Genomic DNA, 21,662 nt, shown 5'->3' with positions numbered 1-21,662 from the left:
GGAGACAGGCCAGAGCAGGAGAAGGTCACCCCACCCCCACTGCAGCTCCGCCAGCTGAGCAGAGCCCTTTACTCATGCTGGGATCCTGACAACAGCTGTGTGAATGGAATGTTTACCGCATGCCAACGCCCTCTGTGCTCAGCACCTCATCTAATTGTCATCACAACCTGACGAAGAAGTACTATTGTTAGCCCCACTTCATAGATGAGGGAGCCAGAATGTTGGCTGCTTGCTTGAGGTCCCATAACTGGTAGTGGCAGAGCTGGGATCTGAAGCCAGACCTAGCTGATACCGAGGCCCCTGCCCTGAGTCGCTGCAATGTCTCTCTTGGGGTGTCAGCTGTAATGCAGGACAGAGGGGTTGTACAGGGAGATGAGGGCTCCCCTCTGGTTGGGATGAGAAGGTGGCATTTGCATGAGGCCTTGAAGGATGGATAGGACTCTGCAGGCATAGAAGAGGCATTTGGCATGGTGGAAGAACAAGGGGTGCGCTGAGGGGCATAGGATACACATCATTTAAAAATCCAATTTTATTTTAAACACACCAAGTTAGTAGCTATTGAAATGTCTCTCAGGGTGGATACATTAGTAAAACGAAGGAAAAGAATCTTTCTTTCAAAGCCTCTACCCGCCTCCTCTTCCCTGCTTTACCTCTGTCCCTCCAGCTTGTAAAGAGAAGGTGTGAGGGAGGCAGTACCTTGACTCCATCCTTAAACCAGGTGCCGGGTCCCAGGTCGCTGGTGAGGGTACAGGAGAGTGTGGTAGCCTCTCCCTGCTGCACCTCCATGTCAGCCAGGCCCTGGGAGAAGTGGCTCATGGGGCCTGGAGGGACACAGAGGGAGTCCTCAGGGCCGAGCCTCCCAGGCCATGGCCTGCACTCTGCCCTGCAGGGCCACCGTGGTCCTGCCAATGGGCTCAGCTGGTGTCAGCAGGGTGGTTCCTATGCTGCCTTGGTGCCAATGCCTTGGTCTTCCCAGACAGGAGACCAAGCATTGCTGCTTTTCTCAGCAGGACCTAGGCTGGTCCAGGACACCTGGGGAGTAAGGTATATGAAGCCCCCCCACTGTCCACCAGGTCACAGAGGGGAGAAGTCTGGTAACCCACAGAGAGTTGGGTCCATAACCCTGGTGCTGTGGACATCAGGTATCATGAGTAGAAACCTAGGAGACCTCTGAGCCTCTCACAGGCTGGATCCCATCTGCACAAAGAGGAAAAGGTTGTTTCCTAAATTTGCAAAATGTTCCTGAGAGTGGAACAGACTCCTGGGGCCGGAGGCAGAATTGGGACAGACCCAAGCATCCTAGTGGTCAGGGAGCTCCCCCCTGTCTCTAGCCCACTGGAGCCGGCTCAGTGGAGAAACACCTACCTCGGGCCTCCTCGGAGAGCCTGCCAGTGCCAGGCTTGCATCTGGATGTGGAACTCTGGGTAGCATCTCTCTTCTCTCCACAGACGTCCAACCTGCCATCTTTGCCACCTCCCTTGCTACCAAGGTGACCGGGGGACTCCCAGCTCTGGTCTTCATTCAGCCTCTCATCTTGGCAGCCCCAGGTCTCCCCAACTGGTGGCTGCCCCCTGTTTCCGACCCTGTCTGCTCCCCTTCTCTTTGTTCCTCCAACCTCAGCCCCTGACTGTGCCTGAGACCTGCCCCTGACTGAGCCAGGCCTCCTGCCTGACCTCCCAGCCTCTTCTGCTCCCTGCCTCTCATCCTCCTTTAGGGCCCCAGGACCCTGGGCCTCACCATTCTCAGCCTTCAGGGACCCCAAGGGCCCCCTCTTTCCTCCTCTCTGTCCCTTGCCTAGCTGAGAGCTCAGACCCTGGGTCCCTCCTGACCCATCTCCAGAGGCTTTTCTGCCAAAGGGACCATCTAAGCCATGCCAGGCTCCCTGAGGACCTGACTCCCCAGGTTTTGGGGTGAAGACATTCCCCAACTCAGTAGAATTCCCTTTGCCCAGGATACCTGAGTCCTCTGTGCCACCAGACCTGCCCCTTCCAGGACTTGAACTTTTGCTATCTGGGGACCATGGGCTTTGGCATCCACCAGCCACCTCTTGGCCTGGTGCACCCTCCCTGCCCTTAAAGCCCCCTGGCCCTTCCTGGGTCCTACCAAAAGCAACGTCTTTCTCCTGCAGAGAACCGGAAGCCCTGGAGCCTGTTGGCTGCTTCCCAGCACCTGTGCTTCCTCGGCCCGACCCCTGGTCTTCCCAATCGGGAGCCCAGGCATTGCTCATCCGTTGGCTGTCAGCAGGCCCTGATGTTGTCTTGCCCCTTTCCCCAGGCATAGAGCTGCTGTCCAGATCCTGGCCTGTCCCTGCTGAGCTCTGTGAGCCTGCTCCCATCCTTCTGCCTCCCAAAAGTGAGTCCCCATCTCCCTGAGATGTTGATCCCCCCCAACCAGCAACTCTACCCCTGTCTGTCATTCCTGGGCCTGCTTTCCAGAAGTCCTGTTCATATCCAGACCCCAGAGCAGCCATTCCTGCCCAGGTCTCACCTTCCACTGCCCCGTTGCCATCAAGAAACCCAGAAGCCCCTATAATCCCTGTGTGGTCTAGAGATCTATCCTTCGCCCTGGGAGCCCCTTTGTCTCTAGAAGACGCTGGAGTCCCAGAACTATCTTGCCACTCTTTGACATCTGATTTTCCCTTGGTATCAGCAGCCTTCTCAGCCTCAGGGATCCTTGAGGTTCTGTAGCCCCCAAGACCCTTGGTGGAGCCTCGCCCATCTGAAAGAGCCTGTGGCCCTCCCTGAGACCCCAGCACCCCCAGGCCCCTGTCTCTGTGTGCTGTGCCACTTGCAGCGCCCGCCATTCCAGCCATAGGCTCCACCCCAGGTCCTGCCCCATCCACAAGCCCTGTTCCTCTGGCTATCTCTGGACCATCCTTGGAGATTGTGCCACCCTCTGATGTTACCCAATATCCTAACCTGTGCCCCATGGCTTCGTGACCTCTGGGTCTAGCCTGACTTCCTGTTCCTGCCAGTGAGCCTGGCATTCCAAGCCTCCCTGAGCCATCTCCACAACCCATCTCACCCCCTGGCCCCATTTCCCCAGATCCTCCTGAGCCTCCCCTATAACTGACCTCACGCCCTGATGCCATGCCATCAGTTCCCCCAAAGCCTCGCCTAGAACCTGCCTCACTCCCTGACGGAATCCTCCCAGAACCCCCTAAAACATTCCTATAACCTGCCTCACCTCCTGAACTGATTTTTCCAGAACCACCTACACCATTCTTATAATCTGTGTAACTCCCTGAACCCATTCCCTCAGGAGCCCCCAAATCCTTCCTATAACCTGCCTCATCCACTGACCCCATCTCCCCAGAGCCCCCTAAACCATCCCTAAAACCTGCCTTACTCCCTGAGCCCATTCCCTCAGGAGCCCCCAGATCCTTCCTATAACCTTCCTCATTCACTGACTCCATTTCCCCAGAACTCCTTAAGCCACCCCTGTAACCTGAACCCATTCCCTCAGGAGCCCCCAGATCCTTCCTATAACCTTCCTCATTCACTGACCCCATTTCCCCAGAGCCCCTTAAGCCACCCCTACAACTTGCCTTGCTCCCTGAACCCACTGTCTCAGAAACCCCCAAATCCTTCCTATAACGTGCCTCATCCACTGACCCCATCTCCCCAGAGCCCCCTAAACCATCCCTAAAACCTGCCTTACTCCCTGAACCCACTCCCTCAGAAACCCCCAAATCCTTCCTATAGCCTGCCTCATCAATTGACCTCATTTCCCCAGAACCCCTTAACCCCCCCCTGTAACCTGTCTTGCTCCCTGTGCCCATTCCCTCAGGAGCCCCCATATCCTCCCTATAGCCTGACCCCACTTCCCCATAACCTCCAATCCCATTCCTATGACATGACTCATCCACTGACCCCATCTCCCCAGAACCCCTTAAACCACCCCTATAACCTGTGCCCATTCCCTCAGGAACCCCCAAATCTTTTCTATAATCTGCTTCATCCATTGACCCCATTTCCCCAGAACCCCCTACACCATCCCTATAAGCAGCCTTGCTCCCTGAACCCATATTCTCAGGAGCCCCCAAATCTTTCCTATAACCTTCCTTATCCACTGTCCCCATTTCCCCAGAACTCCCAATACCTTTCCTACAACCTGGCCCACCTGCTGATCCCATTCCTTGGACGCCCCCTGAACCATCTCTAAAGCCTGCCTCAGCCCCTGGCCCTGTATTTCTAGGCCCCAGGCCCCTTGACCCTCCTCCATATGCTGCTCTGACCCCAGTTCCCTGAGCCCCTGGATGTTCTGATCCATCCTCATCACCCCGCACACTGCCAGCCCCATAAGCCCACTGGCTCTCAGAAGCAGCCCCGATGTGAGGCGTGAGTGCCTCACGGTCCCTGGTATCGTCCCTGTAAGTAGCTCCAGCTCCAGAGGCCCTGGCACCAGGGTATCTTGTCCCATCCCCCTCACCCACTTTGCTTCCTGCCCTCAGAGACCCCGGCTCCATGGCTCCTGGACCCCCAGAGCCATCTTCATAGCCCCCTTCTCCAAAGGCCCCCAGGTCCTCTGAGGCCCTGAAGCCCCCATAATTTCCAGTCTGACCCCAAGGCCTTATTCTTCCGGAGCTCCCTGGGTCTGCTTCCACACTTCGAGTCCCAACAGTCTCCAGTGCTCCAGGGGCCTTGAGACCACCTCTACCCACAGACCCCACCATCCCAGGACTCCCTAGGGGGCCATCTGAATGGTGCCCTCCCCCAGGGCCCATGCCACCCTGGCATGCAGAGGCCCAATTCTGGGCTCCACCCATGGGTGTTCCATCAGGGCCACCTGAGCCATTCTTAAGACTGGCAACTCTCCCAGGCCCTCCTCCTGCAGGGCCAGAATCTTCTTTGTTTCCAGACCACACTTCCCTGGGCACTGTGGAGCTATGCTTGTAAGCACCCCCTTCCTCAGACTCCATTCCCACAGGTGCCCCAGGGGACACTCTACAACCAGCACCACGGCTGGATCCCATTTCTCCTGGCACCCCTGAGCCATAGCTATAACCAGCCCCGCTTTCAGAACCTATTCCCCTAGAATATCCTAAGCCACTCTTATACCTAGATTCCATTCTCCCAGGACCTTCCAAGCCATCCTTATAACCTGTCTCACCTCTGGGTCCTTTTACTCCAGCGCTCCCTGACCCATTCCAGAAATCTTGTTCAGACCCTATTGACCCAGGACCCCTGAATCCTTCTGTATCTCCTAGTGTTCCCCCAGATCCCCGAGCACCCAGGCCTGGAGACCGACTTAGCCCATGGCTTCTGGCCTCCACCCCCTGACCAGACTCTGTCAGTCCAGCCACCCAGACACCACCCATACCCTCTTGCCCTTGGACCCCAGTTTTTCCGATGCTAGACGGCGTGTCATCCCAAGGACTTGTGCCCTTAGAGTCTATTGTGCCAGCACTGCCTGCTGCTCTGTGACCTGCTGTCCAGCCCTGGGAAGACTGGAAGCTTCTGGGCTCATCTCCTACCTCGCCTGAGGCCCAAGCTATTTCCTGGCCATCCCTTCCTCTGAGCCCCCGGAGGCCACTTTCACAGCCCCTGGGGTCTCCTGGGCCTCCAGGGCCAGTTTTGTAGACACTTCCTCCAAAGATGGACTCCCCCTGGTATAGACCATCTGCCTCCTGCAGTGAGTCTTCAGCTTTGGCCTCAGGACTCCCATCTCCCAGAAGGAATTTTCTACCACCTGATACTGATGGTTCCTGGAAGTCCTTGCCTCCAGGTGTCTGTCCTAGAAACTCTCCTGATCCCCAGTAGCGCCTGGCATCCCCATAGTCAGTAAGTGTACCTCCTCGGGAACCCCAGGATTCAGGGCCCATGCCTGCCTTGGAGCCAGAACCTCTCCCTCCAGTAAACTCCAGGGTGCCAGGACCTCCTGCCCCATTGCTGCCTCCAGTTTCCCCCAGGCCAGTCCCACTACCCCACACTACAGCTCCTCTTCTGGCTTCCCTGCTCGAAGCATCCCCTCCCTCCGTCTCAGCCAGGCTATCACACTGCGAAATCTTCCCCACCTGCCTTCCTCTTGGCCAGGGCCCTACAGGATCAGACTGGCATCCCTGCAGGTCCCTCTTTCCTCTCCCAGGTCCCAGTCGAGCATCCCACAGTTGCTCCTGGCCGTGACTGTCCAGTTGTCCTCCACTGTCCCCTCCGTGCTCCTTTCCTTCCCGGCTGCTCCCCAGTCCTCCAGCCTGAAGCGGACGGGACCCAGCCTCCCAGCCTCCTGCTGTCCTCCAGCATCCATCACCCTTGCTATCTCTGCCACCATCTTGCTGTCGTTTTTCTGGGAGGCCCAACCCTGATTCTGAGCTCTCTACCTGTAGATGGACCCCCCCTGCAAGGCTTCCAGCCCAGCCTCCCTCTCTGTGGGGCTGATTTTCCCTAGGAAGAGTGACTCTGCTTGTCTCTGCTTCTAGAAAGCCCTCGCCCTCCTGTCCAGGGCCCCAGGATGAGTTGGCTGCCCCTTTGTCCCCCATCAAGGAGTAGCCATGCCTGCCAAGGCCGTCCCTGTCTGGGCTGGCTATGTGCTGGAACCCGGAAGCCAGCCCAGCCCCATCAAGGGAGCTCCCCCTAGGGGGCCCCTGCTCTCTGAATTTCTCTCCCTGGCTGCTGGTGCTCCCAGAGTCTTCTGCTTCTGAGGCCTGGGCTCCTTGCTTCTGCAGTTGGTGGTCAGCACTTGTGGACTGAAGGTCTTTATTCTTCCCAGCTTCAGTGAGGGGTTATTCACGTGGAAGGTCAGTGCCCACATAGAGAGACAAGAGAAAATACCAAAACTCCAGTTAAATCTGGTCAAAGCACCTGCCTGAGCCCAGCTGCCCACCTGACCTGGGCTTCCCCAGTAGAGAAGCAAGCTGACCATCTGGGGAGGCAGCCAGGCTGTTCCAGGGATGAATGGGTGGATCCCATCACCACCTCCCCGCTTCCTATACCCACAGACCACCTGCTACAGGGTTCACGAGGATTTCGGAGAAAATGCATAAGCCAGAAGTCATTTGTAATCAAACTGCCGCAGCAGGTGCCTGGTTTTTAAAATATCTACTTGCTCCACTACCTGCCTTACTTATGTCCAATTCACACTTTTCTGGGAACAACTTGAACCCAAATTTCAATCCCCAGGGAGGTTTCAGAGTATTCTCTGGTCTGGTGCAGGGGGTTCTCATCCACACCGAACCTAGGCCACTGTCCCCAGGCTGCCTAGGACCGTACAGCCATCTGTGCCCCAGAGTAATTCCAAGAGACCCAGTGGAGCAGGCACATGTGGCCATGATGGTCTGCACTGCAGTGGCTGGAGAGTAATCTAAGGAGCCTTCCTTATTCTCTCTGTGCAAGGGAGCTGACCAAAGGCAATCCCACTGCCTCGCCTCCCTCATGCCTCCCCAGCTCCAAGGTCTTCCCTGATGTGAAGCACTCACCTTCAACCACCAGCCAGGCGCTGGAAGTGTGGAGCCCAGTGCCCAGCGAGTAGGGGCCCATGTCTGAAAAACGGGCCCCCCTCACCACCAGCTGGTGGGTCAGCCCGTCAGGTGACACAAGCACTTCATATTTGTCACTGGGGTGGAGTAGCCGGTGCCGGAAATGCCAGGCTGCACTAGGGCAGGGGCTGGAGAGGGTGCACTCGAAGACTGCATCACCCTGTTCCTCACAGCGGGTCTCGGTCAGTGGGACCACCACTCTGGGGGGGATTGCTGCCGGGGAAGCAGGAATGGGGGTGTCAGCTTGATGCTATGACACAGCGTGACCTGAGGCAGCAAGGCTGGCAGTTCAGAAATCCAGGCTTCGACCAGCTCAGCCACAAACTCCCTGTGCTACCTTGGACAGGTCACCTCCATACCTCAGGTGTCAATCCCCCCCACATAAAGTGAGGGGTTATCATTATGAGCAATGGGGCTATTTTCAGCTCTGGGATTCTATACTTCTAAACCCAAAAGCTGTATCTGGGGACAAGGTGGGTGCATGAAGGAAACCACTAAGCTAAGAGCCAGTACTTGATCTTATTAATCCTTGTGACCATCTCCAAGGTGAGTATTATTAATTTATTTTTACAGGTGAGAAAACTGAGGCTTAAAAAGTTAAATAACTTGCCCCAGTCTCATGCAGCTAAGGGAAACCAAGATTCACATCCAGGTCTGGTTGACTCCCAAGGGTATACTCCTTTTCCCAACCTGCACAGTTGTCAGGCTTTCCAAAGTCCCTTCTGGGCACCTCCCTGCTGCTGGGACACAACACCCCTTTCTCTCTCCCCGAACCTCGATTCAGCCATGTTCTTATTAACATATCTGCCCAAAGCCTGCTTCCCTGGGGCTCTCCTTGTCCTTCCAAGAACCCCCTTGAGCTGGTAGGTGCTCTGACAGTGATGTGGACGCAGGTGCTCGTGGGGTTGGGACTGAGTTTGATGAGGGAGGGGTGGCAGTTCCTGGAAGGGGAAGGAATACAGGAAGCAGGAAAGGAAAGGTCTGTATGGAGCAAGAGGATGCCTAAGCAGAGATTCTTGCTGGGGCATTGTGGAGACGAGACACGTAACAGAAAGGCGTTCTAGAGCCTCTGCAAGTCGTCTGGATCGGATCTGAAAATACTTGGTGGCTGCAGAAGGTCTGAGTAGAGGCATGACACATATGCTCTGTGTCTGTGATGGTAATTCAGTAGAGCCCAGCTCAGCACCAGGAGAAGAAAGAACGTCCACTGAGGCTTTTGGAAAACAGACAGCATCATAATTTAGCCATCTGGGTATGCATCCCACTTTGCAGTAGGTGCCACGTCACATTTGCCCCCCAGCACACACATTGCACCAACATGGGCTCCACTTCTAACAGATCTCCCCGACTCCAACTTCAGCAGTATAGACCACTCACCACTGGCCTCCAGCTCTGTGGAGAAGACCACAGCATCCTCCACCTTCACCTGGTAGATGCCAGAGTCCTCGGGCTGCAGGTCCTGGATCTGGAATTGGTAGCGCTTCCCCAGCCGGCGCAGACTGTGCTTGGTCTGGTCGTTGAAGCCATAGGGGATCATCTCACCGTCCTAAGGCCAGAAAAGGAAGAGGGTCCTCAGTGGGTCCCCAGTGCTTCCTGCCCCAGTCCCATTCTGGTTATAACTGGCAGTTTTCTCCCCCTGGTCCAGTCACCAGACAAAAGATTCCTGAAGTCATGGAGGAGCTGGGGTGTGGCAGACAGCAGGGCCTGGAGGACGTGGGAACAGGGATTGAGAGCTGGATGGGAATACATGCTCTAGGAATGTCCATGGAGTGAAAACTCTTCACGTGCTGTGCAAAGGGGCACCTGAAGTTACTGCTCAGTGGCCCTGCGAGGATAGCAGAGAGGCAGGACACAACAGCAATGGCCCAGGTACCCCAGCTCAACTTACTCACCAACAGGAACTTTCAGAGAATACCATCAGATACCTGTAAGGCTCTACAAAACCCAGTAATCTATATGCATACCTGCTTCAACTAAGCCCTAGATAGGTTTGCTACTCGCTGAATATTAACAATGGCTAATACTTATGAGGGGCCCACTGTGTGCCAGGCACTGTTTTAGGTACTTAGGACACATCAATGAATAAAACAAAGATGGGCAGATCACAAGGTCGAGAGATCGAGACCATCCTGGCCAACATAGTGAAACCCCATCTCTACTAGAAATACAAAAATTAGCTGGGCGTGGTGACGTGTGCCTGTACCCAGCTACCCGGGAGGCTGAGGCAAGAGAATCGCTTGAACCCGGGAAGCGGAGGTTGCAGTGAGCCGAGATTGCCCCACTGCACTCCAGCCTGGTGACAGAGCAAGACTCTGTCTCAAAACAAAAACAACAAACAAGAAGCCCACAGAGATTCCTGCTCTCACTAGCTAAAATCCTAGGGGGGAAAATATAAATAATAAATGTCATAAGTCAGTAAATATGTTATGTTAGAAAGAAATAGAACTAGGGAACCAAAAGGTAGATATGGGTCCAGGGCTCTGGAGTGTCAGGATGGGGCTGGAGGGGTATAGTGGAATCACACGGAGTGGCCATGGGAAGTCTCTCTGCCATGAAGAAATTCGTCCTGTCGATATCGGGGATGAGCATGCTAAGCAGAGGGAATAGCGGGGCAAAGGAACAGGGATGAGGCCAGTGGGGCTGGAACAAAGGGACAAGGGAAAGAGAAGCTGGAATGAGCAGAGAGGTGGGGGAGGGGCAAGTCACACATGATGTCATTTAGCACTGCAGTACACCGTGAGGCAGGTCCTCTATGACCCCCAGTTCACAAGTGAGGAAACCGAGGCATGGGGAGATAAGTATCTTGTCCGAAGTCACACAGCTTGTAAGTGATGGAGCTGGATGAGTTTGGCTACGGAACTAGCCAAATTTTACCATCTGCTCCCCACCTGCTTCTGCCCCCATCTGGTTGGCAGGTAATTACTCCCAGAGCCCAGGTAGGGATGTGTTAAGTCTCCGGAAAGAAAGCTCAGACGGAAAGGGGTGCACTTTCTCAGAACCCTCTTTTTGCCCCTGTGCTCTGGCCGTTAGCCGCAATATACAGAGAGTCACGGGCCCAGCTGGAGAGCCTGGTTGCTCAGTGTGAGATGTGAAGTCCCTGTGGATGGACAGTCTACACCAGGGTTTGGCCCAACTCCAACCAGGAACTCCATGGGCTGAGGGGCTCACCACTTGTGTGCTCCGGTTGTTCCCATGGGGGAATCCAGGGTACCCATCATTCCCACCTCACTAGACCTACAGCAGCCCTGCCAGATCTCCCCACCCATAGCCCCTCCAGCCTCACCTTATACAGGTAAATCTTGCTCTGAGAATCCTTGAGATCCAGCTCCAGGTCAAATTTTGCAATTCCCTCCTTGGTGACCCTGATGTGTCTCAAGTTGGCGATGGCATTGATGTACTGCAGAGCAGACAAACCCCCCAGGAGATTTCCTGGAGTCCTCTCTTTGGGGTACTCAAAACGCTCATAGGCCCTGGTACCACCCTAGGCCCACAGCATCCCAGGTGAGCATGCACTGGCCCCTTTCACAAGTGGGGAGAAGCAAGCCCCTCAAGGAAGGAAGTTGAGAGATCAGATCACGAGGACAACCAAGAAAAGACCCCAGGTGTCCAGGTGCCAGAACACAGTAGGGCTTTTCTATTCATCTGTTCTTCTAACAAACATTAGTTGAACACCTACTGTGTACAAAGCTCTGTGCTGGGTTGTGTGTTAAAGACAATGAGAAACCTTGGAGGAGAGAAAGCTGAGACTCTGGGTGTTAGGTTTAAGAAAACTTACCCTTCGAGGGGATAAGGTACTATTTTCAGGATAATAAAAACTAGTTGTTTTCCATTTTCAGAAGAAAAATTAGACTTACGCTATAATTAAGTTAGACACAGGAAGAACTTCCTGGTACAGTTGATAAGATTCTGGGATCAGAGTGCTAATGGGAACTGTGAAATTCCCTTCCGTAGAAGCCTTTAGAAATAAACCAGGTACCCCCTGCTCTGGCGACGATGATAATGACATCAAACATCAACCCCTTGCCATGTATCAGGCACTAGGCTAAGTACTTTAAGTACATTCTTTCATTTATCCTCCCAATAACCCTATGAGGTAGGCATGACTATAATTTCCATTTTCAGATGGCGAAACCAAGAAACAGAGGCCCTAACTCTTCCAAAGCTCCAGAGTTTTGTAAGTATCAGAACCAGGTTGCAAAGGCAGGGCACCAACCTGGGATCCCAGGACCTTAGCCAGATACCCCACTGGGGGCTAGATGGAGACAGGCCCCTCGACCATACTTGGTTTTCTAAGGTCTGCCTCCAAGCCCACCTCCAGATGTGAGGCACCTGTGGTCCAGCTGTGTTGCGTGGGCATGTGGTGAGAGGTGGGTGTGGGGTGAGGCACTGAGGTCCAGGTGTGTGGTCTGGGCATGTGGTGAGGGGTGGGCGTGGGTGCGGCACTGTGGTCCAGGTGTGTGGGGTGGGCATGCAGTGAGGGGTGGGCATGGGGTGAGGCACCTGTGCCATCTTGTCCTCCTGCTCCTTCTTCATCTCCTGCAGCCTGCGCAGCATGCCCCGGTAGTCGACGATGCCATACTTCATGCAGATCTGCTCGTAGTCCTTCCTGTCTGCCGTCATCAGCAGCTGCCACACCTGCCCAAGGTCGATCTTCTTCTCGGGGGCTGGTGGGGCCCTGGAGAGCAAGGCCGGCAGGTCAGAGGTCAGAGGAACCCCGGTTCCCCTGTGGGCCACCTGGCTCTGGCGCCCCAAGCAGTCCTGGGAAGCTGCTCTATCTGCACTTGAGGAAGCACAGAGCCTGGAATCTCTGGGACTGACCACTGTGGGGGCCAGAAGGATTCAGAGATGGGCGGGGTGAGCCTCACCCCACAGCTTCAGCCTTCAGGAGAAACTGCTGCTAACAACTTGTAGATTTCTATGTAAGATGTCTGCGGGAAAGTGGGTGTTGCATTGTTCCATTGCTTTTTTTTAAAAAGTGACATCAGTGTTCCAGCGGACCACCACATTTTGCAAAGGAGGAATCAGAGGAGAGATGATTAACTCAAGGATGCAGAGCTCTGAAGCGGGAGAGCTGGAGCCAGAATGCCCAGTTCAGCATCCTTCCCACCCTCCCATCTGCTACCGGCAGTCCAGCTCCCTGCTGTCTCAGTTGGAGGTGGGGCCTGAGCCAGCTTACTTATGGAATAGCAGAGAGTGAATGCTATGGGAGGCTCCAAAGTCCCTCATGGACAGGCCCAAACCCACCTCTTTTTCAGCAACTTCCGGAAGTCCATCAGCTCCTTCCTGAGGTCTGGAAAAGGAGCAGGAATGAGACCCCAGTCCCAGATGTGATGCCTGAGGGTCAATTCAGGGCTTTTCTGTGTGGTCCATGCTGCCATCCGAGCCTTTGGAAGGGGCTCCCCTGAAGACTGGCAGTGACCCACAAGGTGTGCATGGTGGCTTGACCAGGCAGGGAACACCAGGAAAGGAGTAGCCTCCCCCACAGGCCCCAAGGAGGTTTCTGACAAGTCTACCTACCTTCCTGCGGTTCCTTTTGCCTCTTCCGATTCTTCCTAAAGCCAACTGGATCATCCAGGGCGGAGAGGAAGGAGTTGATGTGGACAAGCAGGGAGAGAAGAGAGACACGTTGATGGTCTTCCTGAGGAACTGACGGATCCCAGAGCCCTGCTCTCCCCATGGTCCTCTAAGGCATGAACGATCCCAGCAAGAGGGATGGAGCAGGGTGGAGGGCCTGTCCATCAGAAGCTTTTTGACCCCAGAGTGTTACCATGACCAAGGGGACCAACCTGAGCCTCATCTCATGCCGGGGAGGACCAGTCATGTGTCCACAGGGGCCAGGGAGGTGGCATAAACGCGTGAAGCAGACACTGGCAACCATAAGAAACTCAAGAGTATCTGAAAGGGCAGTTGCTCTTTCATTCCACCTGAGAGCTGCAATTTCAGGGTATAGGTCAGACACTGGTGTTTGGCTGATCCTGCAGCCATTTGTAATCCTCATCATCTGCTTCCACTAGAAAGGCAGAAAAAGCTAAACACTCACCTTCCCAGCTTCCCTCGCAACTAGCAGTGCTCACGTGACATCGTTCTGACCAATGAACTCCAGGAATTTCTAAGAAAGCTTTTGTTTCCTCTATAAAAAGGGTGGATGGGCTGGCCGTGGTGGCTCACACCTGTAATCCCAGCACTTTGGGAGGCCAAGGTGGGAGGATAGCTTGAGCCCAGGAGTTCCAGACCAGACTGGGCAACAAAGGGAGACCTGGCCTCTACAAAAAAAAAAATAATAATAATTAGCTGGGTGTGATGACGCATACATTTGGTCCCAGCTACTTGGGAGGCTGAGGTGGAAGGATCACTTGAACCTCAAGGCTGCAGTGAGCTGTAATCACGCCACTGCACTCCAGCCTGGGCAACAGGTCTCAAAAAATAAAAAATAAAAGTCTGGGCACAGTGGCTCACGCCTGTAATCCCAGCACTTTGGGAGGGTTAGGAGGGTGGATCACCTGAGGTCAGGAGTTCGAGACCAGCCTGGCCAACATGGTGAAACCCTGTCTCGACTAAAAATATGAAAATTAGCCAGGGGTGGTTGTGCATACCTGTAATCCCAGCTACTCAGGAGGCTGAGGGAGGAGAATCCCTTACACCTGGGAGGCACAGGTTGCAGTGAGCAGAGATCATGCCACTGCACTCCTGCCTGTGTGATGGAGTGAGACTCCATCTCGAAAAAAAAAAAAAAAATTAAGGGAGGCAAGTGGACCTGGGCCACCTCTGCCACCGTCGTACCTTGAACATGGATCAAGTTGGATCTACCACAGCCCTCTTACGGTGATGAGGTGATGAGCCAGCCTGTTAAGGAAAGAATCAGCTCTCCCATGGCAGCCCTGAGCTGTGCTGTGAGCCCTGGATGCCACTCTTAGAACTTCTTAGTACGTGAGAGATGAAATATCTTTATTTCTTAGGCTACTCTGAATAGGATTTTCTGCTACTTGTAGGCAGATCAATTGTAAGCATAACCAACGGTGAGACTAGACCTGCTTCCTCAAGAGATACCTATCTTTTAATTACTACAGGCTGACAATTTAAAAAATTTCAAACATGATGCATGCCAAAAAAAAAACCATGTCTGAGAGAGAGTTTGGCTTTTGTGTGACCTGTTTGTCACCTCTGGTATGGTCTGTCCGAAAGATCCTTTGCACAGGGGAGAAACCAAGACCCCGAGAGGAAAACAAAGCCCATTGAATGAGTCAGCAGAAGCTCTGGACTAGAAGCAGCTTTCAGGTCCTGCCTATTGACTGGGCCAAGAGAATGTCCTTCAGAGAATCAGCCAAGGTGCGGCTTTTAAAACACAAGCAGACTCCGTGTGCACATGGATAAAGCCGGGAGCCCAGCACAAAATGGGGCGGCGGCAGCCGCAGCAGCTTCCGTGGGCCTCCCCTGCCCTCCCCTCCCCTCCCTCACCAGCCACGGGGCCTCTGGTTCTTCTGCAGGCCCTCTGCCCCGTGCACTGATGAGACGAGCTCAGGGAAAAGCCCACCTTCAATGACGGTGAGTCTTGCTGAGCACGCAGCCTCTCCGTACACATTCACTGCTGTGCAGCGGTACAGATCTGTGTCCTTGCCCGTCAGCTTGTTGATCTGCAGAGAGGCCAAGGGCAGAGGGACGGGGCTACCATGTACCCTTCCTCTGTTTACTAGACACGGCTATGTGTTGAGGTATAAAGTGAGTAAGACATGGTCCTTATCCTCAGGGAGCTCACAATCTTTATCAGGAAAGGGAGACCCCAGAACAAAGGCCAGGTTCGGGACAGCGGGTGGATGTACCAACTCTTTGCCATCAGAGGCAGTGTAGCAAGTAGAAAGAGTGTATTTTCTGGGTCAGATGGATCTGGGATGGAAAATAGTCTCTGTCCTGTATGACTAGCTGTGGGACTTTGGGAAAGTTACCTAACTTCTCTAAATTTTAGTTTCTTCGTTTATAAGATGGGAATATCATACCTCAAAAAAGTGGTGAATGATTAGAATTAAATATATAACCTATGTCGAACGTCTAGCCCCGGGCCTGGCATACAGTAGGTATCCCACGGTTAGTGTTTATAACATTGCTAAGATTGGCCAAGATTGATGGCGAACACTTGTCATAAAACTTCCGTCCTCGTAACAACTCCCGGCCAGGCACAGTGGCTCACGTCGGTAATCCCAGCACTTTAGAAGGCCGAGGCAGATGGATCACCTGCGGTTAGGAGTTCAAGACCAGCCTGCCTAACATGGTGAAACCCCGTCTCTACTGAAAATACAAAACTTAGCCTGGCGTGATGGTGCATGCTTATAAATCTAGCTACTCAGCAGGCCAAGGCAGGAGAATCACTTGAACCTGGAAGGTGCAGGTCGCATTGAGCCAAGATTGTGCCACTGCACTCCAGCCTGGGTGACAGAGCAAGATCTGTCTGAACTACACCTTATAACAGCTCCTTAAAGTAGGCACTATTATTGCCCCATTTTTACAAATGAGGAGACAGAGGTAGAAAGAGGAAAGTGACTTTCCAAAGCCAAGGTGGTGGGCCTGGGACTGTAACCCAGGCAGTCTGACTTCGGAGTTTGAGCTGCTACGTGCCTGTCTACGCCACCTCCCAGGTGATCAGCAGAGACATCTGCGAGTCTGCCAGATCCATTCTTGGCTCAGGCAACTTTGAGTCACAAGATGAAGTTGAATGGATTCGACTCCAATGAGGAGTGTGTCTTACTCCTGCAGGGATTGGAGGCTGACGAAGAGACCTCCCAGGGGATGGGAAGAGATGAGTAGACCCTGGTGGGGGGAAGAGCTGTGGTTCTCACCTGCAGCACGTGCTCCTTGCTGTCCGGGCTGGAGGAGATCTTGTACTTGCTGGAGTTACTGAGGTCACCTTTGGAGTTCTGCCAGCGCACCTCGGGCCTGGGCTCCCCGCAGACCAGAGCCCGAAAGACAGCATTCTTCCCTGCAGCAGGAGGAGACAGACAGGGAGGCTGACAAGTTGGGAGAAGGTGACTGTGTTCTTTATTTAAATTCTAATTTATATCATATTCCTCTTCTAGGTATTTCAGCTACCCCTTCCAAAAAGGGTGCCAGGCCTTGGTCCCCTTGACTCAGGACTCAGAACACGCAGGTGGAAAGCAGCAGATTCCAGGCATCCAGAGGGCATCTTTCCTCTTTCTGCATTGCGGAAGCTCAGGCTGCTTGAGGGAAAGAGGCAGCTGGACTGGCCCTGGTGGAAGGAAAGGCCAGCAGGGCTTTGGGGGAGAGGGGCTTTTCTTTGAGAGTGAATGAGCAAGGAATCTGAAGGCTCTGCCAAGACTGGAAAAGGAATGAGCTTTTGTGAGTTCCAGCCGAGCCCAGGAGCTAGCACTTTGGGAGGCTGAGGTGGGCGGATCACTGGTCAGGAGTTCGAGACCAGTCTGGCCAACACAGTGAAACCCTGTCTCTACTAAAAATTAAAAAATTAGCCAGGAGTGGTAGCATTGCCTGTAGTACCAGTTTCTCAGGAGGTTGAGACAGGAGAATCGCTTGAACCCAGGAGGCAGAGGTTGTGGTGAGCGGAGATCGTGCCACTGCACTGCAGCCTGGGCAACAGAGCGAGACTCCATCTCAAAAAGAGAGAGAGAGAGAGATATTTTGTGGGTTCCCTTCCTACTCTCTAGGGGAAGGAGGAATCACAACCATGGGCAGGAATGGCTATTTGGTGCCCAAAGGACCTGGTCCTGAGACACAGGTTCCAGCCTCAGAAAAGACTTCAAGCTCCATGCCCGGCATGGAGGCCTGGGAGCTGCTCACCCTCAAGGCATCCCTCGGCCTCCCACCAGGAGCATGCAATATAGACCAAAGGTCCAAGGGCCCTTCCCAATTTCTCATTGCCTTGTTCCAGAGTTAGAAAAATAAAATACCATTCTTTTTCTTATTTCCAGAGTGTTATGAATTAAAATTTATTGCACAGATTTATGTTGGGGAAAGAACACCCATTCCCACTTTTCCCCCAACAAGCCTTTGTTCCCACCGCTTTCCCAGACACTTCCTTATGTGGCCTTCTCGAAGGGCCTTCCTGAGCCCAGCCTGTGAGCCACTGTGGGAGCTGCTGCGGGAGGCGAGGGTTGGGAGGAGTCAGATTACCTGTTTTAACAGTGCCTCTCTGCAGCAGTGGCTTTGAAGCAAGGAAGGAGGGACCAGGGAACCCCACAGCCTCTCCCTGCTCCCCAGTTTAGCATTTTCCATCCTTGCCTCCCAGATATTTCTCACACCAGAATAGCATCGTGTCTCTTCGTTCTCTTTACCCACTCTTTTCCCCAGGCCCCTTGTCACTTCTAGGGTTCCAGGCAAGTGCGTGCCCCCTCAAGGATAGGAGGGAGATGGGCTACGGCCTGGTGATGGATTAAGGCCTGGGTGCCCAGGGAGGTAGGGGAGCAGGAATCTTGCCTCCCCTCTATCCTCCCCTCTGGGCTCTCACCCTCTGGCAGAGCCAAGGTGACCGGCTTCTGCTCAAAGTCCGGCGTGCTGTAGCCTTCGGGGATCTCCTCCACCAGCTGCCAGATGCTCACCCCAGGGATGTGGGACTTCCGGAGCTTTCCTGGAGAACGCAGGAGAGAGGGAGATGGGCCTTCCGCCTCCTCCCTGTTGGGTGGCCCTTCCACAGAATGGGCATTCACCCACTCACCCAAGGAGCAAGAAGCCCCCTCTAGCGGTGTGAATGGAGCCTCTATGAGTGGGTAGGGCACCTGGGGAAGACCCTGAGTGTGTCTCTGGGGAAAAGCTGGGAAAAGAGAATGGGAAAGGATTCCTTCTCAGGAAGCAGGAGCTCATGTGGGGGCTCTTTACCCCTTATTCAGGAAAACAAATCAAAACCCAAAGCCAAGACTCTAAAAAAAAAAAAAAAAAAAAAGGCCTACCATCGTGGCTCACATCTGTAATCCCAGCACTTTGGGAGGCTGAGGCGGGTGGATCACCTGAGGTCAGGAGTTCGAGACCAGCCTGGACAACATGGCGAAACTCGGTCTCTACTAAAAATACAAAAATTAGCCGGGTGTGGTGGCATGAGCCTGTAATCCCAGCTACTAGGGAGGCTAAGGCAGGAGAATCACTTGAACCCAAGAAGCAGAGGTTGCAGTGAGCTGAGATCGCACCACTGCACTCCAGCCTGGGCAACAAGAGTGAGACTCTGTCTCAAAACAAGCAAACAAACAAGCAAAACGAGATGGGTGAGTTCCCAGAAATCTCTGATCCCTACCACTTCTCTATTCTCTGTCCTGGTAAAGATCTCCAGGAAGGGCTGGGGAGGGGAGGTTTGTTCTTCTCTCACCTGCCATAGTTCTGCTTCTTCTTTGACTCCTCTGAGGGCAGAAGTTCTATTTTCCTGAGAACAGAAGTGGAATTGCTTTTGAGAGATTCAGGCTGGTCTCACCCCACCCCCCACACCATCAGTGCATCAGCCAATGTGTGGGGTGGGAGCTTAGAAAAGCGGCTGCCCCGAGAGCTTTTCTAACCCACGAAGGCCACTGAAGTTTCCTGCAATTCCCTGTCCCCAGCAAAACCAATTTCTCAGAGGTCAGGGAGGGTAGGATGCTACCCAGTTGGTAACATCCCCAGGTAAAGGGAACCATGGGCTGAGCCTGTACACTGTGATGGTCCTGTTCAGAGAGTGAGACACAGCCAGCCCAAACCAGAGGAAATCAGACTCATTCAGGATCTTTCCAGCTGTGTAACAGCTTGCCCCATTGACTTTGGAATAAGAATTCTCCAAGGACATTCTTTGGGTCTCCTGGCTCCTTCCCCAGCTCTGAGATTTTTCTGGCGGGACCCTGAAGCCCTCTACCTCCCACGCTCCACCAATCTGGAATCCTTCCGGTCATAAGGTCTGTAGGGGAGAGTCCTCAACTTTGCTGCTCTTAAGCTCTTCTTGGCCCAGGACAGTAGGATCCCCATAAATCCATCGGCCCCTCTCTGAAGCCAGTGAATTATAGTGTCAGGTGAACAGGAGTATTTTCCATTCTCTCACCACCGCCATCTCTCCCGATTTCCTCTTAATTGCATCCATCTGTTATGACCAATGGGGAGTCCCACACAGGAGAGGAAGGGGGTTGGCTCTGGGATGGGATGAATGCCATAAATGGGGGTTGGGGGGACGACTTGAAAGAATTCGCCAGCAGTCCCACTCTTTGTGCGATTGGCCCATGGCCAAGCGGTTCCATTTTGGGGACTCCATTTTCTGCCCAAAGAGTCCTGCAGTTAATATAGAATCACACATGACAGAGCAGATTGCTCTCTCCCATGGAGATTGTTCCATTTCGCAACTGCCCACCCACTGGCATTTCTGGCCCCTGGCAGCCCCTCACCAGCCCAGACGCTGCACCCTAGTGTGCTGGAATGCCATGGTACGCCAACTGCGTTCTGGAGCGGTCACAGGTGCCGCAGGCACTGCACCGAAGGGAGTCACGAGGAAGGGCGGGAGGGAAGGCAGCCACCAGCGGATGGGGGGCAGCCACCAACGGACGGGGACCCAGCTGACCATGGCCTCTGTCCCAGCCACCCCTCAGTGCAGCCTCCCAGTAGATGCAAATGCACTGGCATAGTTGGTAACCCCACACTGGAGTAGTCGGAGTCCCACACAGCTATCTGAGTCATCATCCCCATCGCCACGCACATCATCACCACCAGCAGCTATCAGTCCGTTACTCAGCTATTGGTCACACACGAAGAAATGACAATAATACCACTCTTCTCCCTCCAGCCTTCCGCCTACAGCTCCCAGCGGAGGAGGGCAAGAGGAGCAGAGCCCTTGGGGGGACTCAGGGGTGCGACGTTAAACCATCCACTTCTGGAGCTCCGCTCTCTTCTAGAATAAGCCAGATTTGGTTTTCAGTGACATAGGGGAAGAGAGCTATTGGGTGGGAGACTAGAGGGATTTGGTCTCGGCTGGAAGGGATGAGAAAGGAAATGAACTCTCTCCTCCGTAATTCATTCCCACATTCAAGAAGAATTCCAGTTCTTTCCAGAAGCAAATAGCAGCTTGTGTCCTCACTTCAGCTGTCCCAACAACACTCTCAGCACTGGAACCCCAGGGCAGTGTCTCCCTGGCCCCTCTCCAGGACCCATGGCACCCCACCCTCCCCAGATCCATCCTGCAGATCCAGGCCCCTGCTACCTCCAGGTGGTCCCTGCTACTTCTCAACTGGTAGAAACTGTGGCAGGAAGAGCCAAACGGGTTTCTCTCCACTTCTTCGACCATATTATTAACCAAAATATAACAAGTCTCAGCCCAAGGTCCTTATTCTGCACTGCTAGTGGTACTTTTAATCTGGTCATCATATCACACCCAAAGTCAAGCTGTGTCCAGAAAATTAGAGCCAGGACAGAACCACCCAGACAGACTCACTGAAATTCTCTTCTCCAGATAACGAGTCACCGAGAGGGGATACAGATGCACCCCAGCGTGTGATTGCCCAGCCAGGCAATGCTCCCCAAGCAGATGTCCTGCCCACTGCTTGCCCCTTCCTGCATAGGAAAGCTGGACAGCAGGCTAGTGTCTCCATCCTGGCCCTACCCTGACCTGGGTAGGCAGCCAGGTGTGAGTGCCCACTTACCTGGGCGTGCAGCTGGCCTCCTGCTTCCTGTCTGCTCCCTCTTCACTGTGTGCAGCTGCTGCTTGCTGGAGGCTCTGGATCGACTGCTGGTGGACAGGGAGGGCTGGAGCAGGTGTTGGTTGCTGCAGGCGCCTCTGCTCCCTCTGCCCCTCCCACTCACCCCGCCTCCTCCTCCTCCAGTCCAGGCTTGGCAGGGCAAGGCCCCCCAGGGCTAACGCTCTAGCTCAGGGGAGGTCAGAGATGGAAGGGTCCTGTGACATCAGTCCATCCAACTCCCCACTTTGCAGAGCTTTAAGCTCTTAACCAGACTGGCTTAGTGTAAATTTGCTCCATGATGCCTCGTTTATCTGACCCTTTTAAGCGAGGACATTTTCATCACCCAAACCCTTAACTTTTCAGCTAAGCTGGTCCCTTGTGATCTTTGACATCATAACTCACACAGATACATAAAGTCACCAGCCTCTTGGGAATCACACCTCAAAGTGGCACCAAAGAGGCAGCAAACCTTGGGAGTGGGAGGGAAGGCAGCCACTAATGGAGTCACAGGCACAGAGTCTTCTGAGAGGGGCAGGGAAGGTGCTCAGGAAGCA

The 21,662-nt window shown here is 53.9% G+C and overlaps 1 protein-coding gene across 6 annotated transcripts in view; it reads right to left on the bottom strand.

The window, feature by feature from the left end:
* Window positions 1-21,172, bottom strand: part of IGFN1 (immunoglobulin like and fibronectin type III domain containing 1) — a 35,912-nt gene extending 14,740 nt beyond the window's left edge. For 3 of the 6 annotated variants that reach the window (XM_032288688.1, XM_032288692.1, XM_032288693.1), the window contains exons 1-13: window positions 21,073-21,172; window positions 18,792-18,845; window positions 17,943-18,062; window positions 16,303-16,442; window positions 15,006-15,105; window positions 12,992-13,036; window positions 12,719-12,764; window positions 11,975-12,149; window positions 10,758-10,871; window positions 8,852-9,020; window positions 7,415-7,687; window positions 1,366-6,708; window positions 697-821 (exon numbers count right to left, since the gene is read on the bottom strand). In XM_032288688.1, coding sequence (XP_032144579.1) covers window positions 697-821; window positions 1,366-6,708; window positions 7,415-7,687; window positions 8,852-9,020; window positions 10,758-10,871; window positions 11,975-12,149; window positions 12,719-12,764; window positions 12,992-13,036; window positions 15,006-15,105; window positions 16,303-16,442; window positions 17,943-18,062; window positions 18,792-18,798 — 6,657 coding nt within the window. In that variant the 5' untranslated portion in view covers window positions 18,799-18,845; window positions 21,073-21,172. The remainder of the gene's footprint in view (window positions 1-696; window positions 822-1,365; window positions 6,709-7,414; window positions 7,688-8,851; window positions 9,021-10,757; window positions 10,872-11,974; window positions 12,150-12,718; window positions 12,765-12,991; window positions 13,037-15,005; window positions 15,106-16,302; window positions 16,443-17,942; window positions 18,063-18,791; window positions 18,846-21,072) is intronic. The other 3 variants (XM_032288689.1, XM_032288691.1, XM_032288690.1) reach the window with 3 other exon arrangements.
* Between the last annotated feature and the right edge of the window lie 490 nt (window positions 21,173-21,662).

Source organism: Sapajus apella, unplaced genomic scaffold, assembly GCF_009761245.1.
Source record: "Sapajus apella isolate SASKATOON/1434 unplaced genomic scaffold, GSC_monkey_1.0 scaffold22, whole genome shotgun sequence".
In the NCBI taxonomy this organism is placed as follows: Eukaryota; Metazoa; Chordata; class Mammalia; order Primates; family Cebidae; genus Sapajus; species Sapajus apella.
Note: the sequence above shows the minus strand (reverse complement) of the source record. Positions and strands in the feature narration are given on the sequence as shown.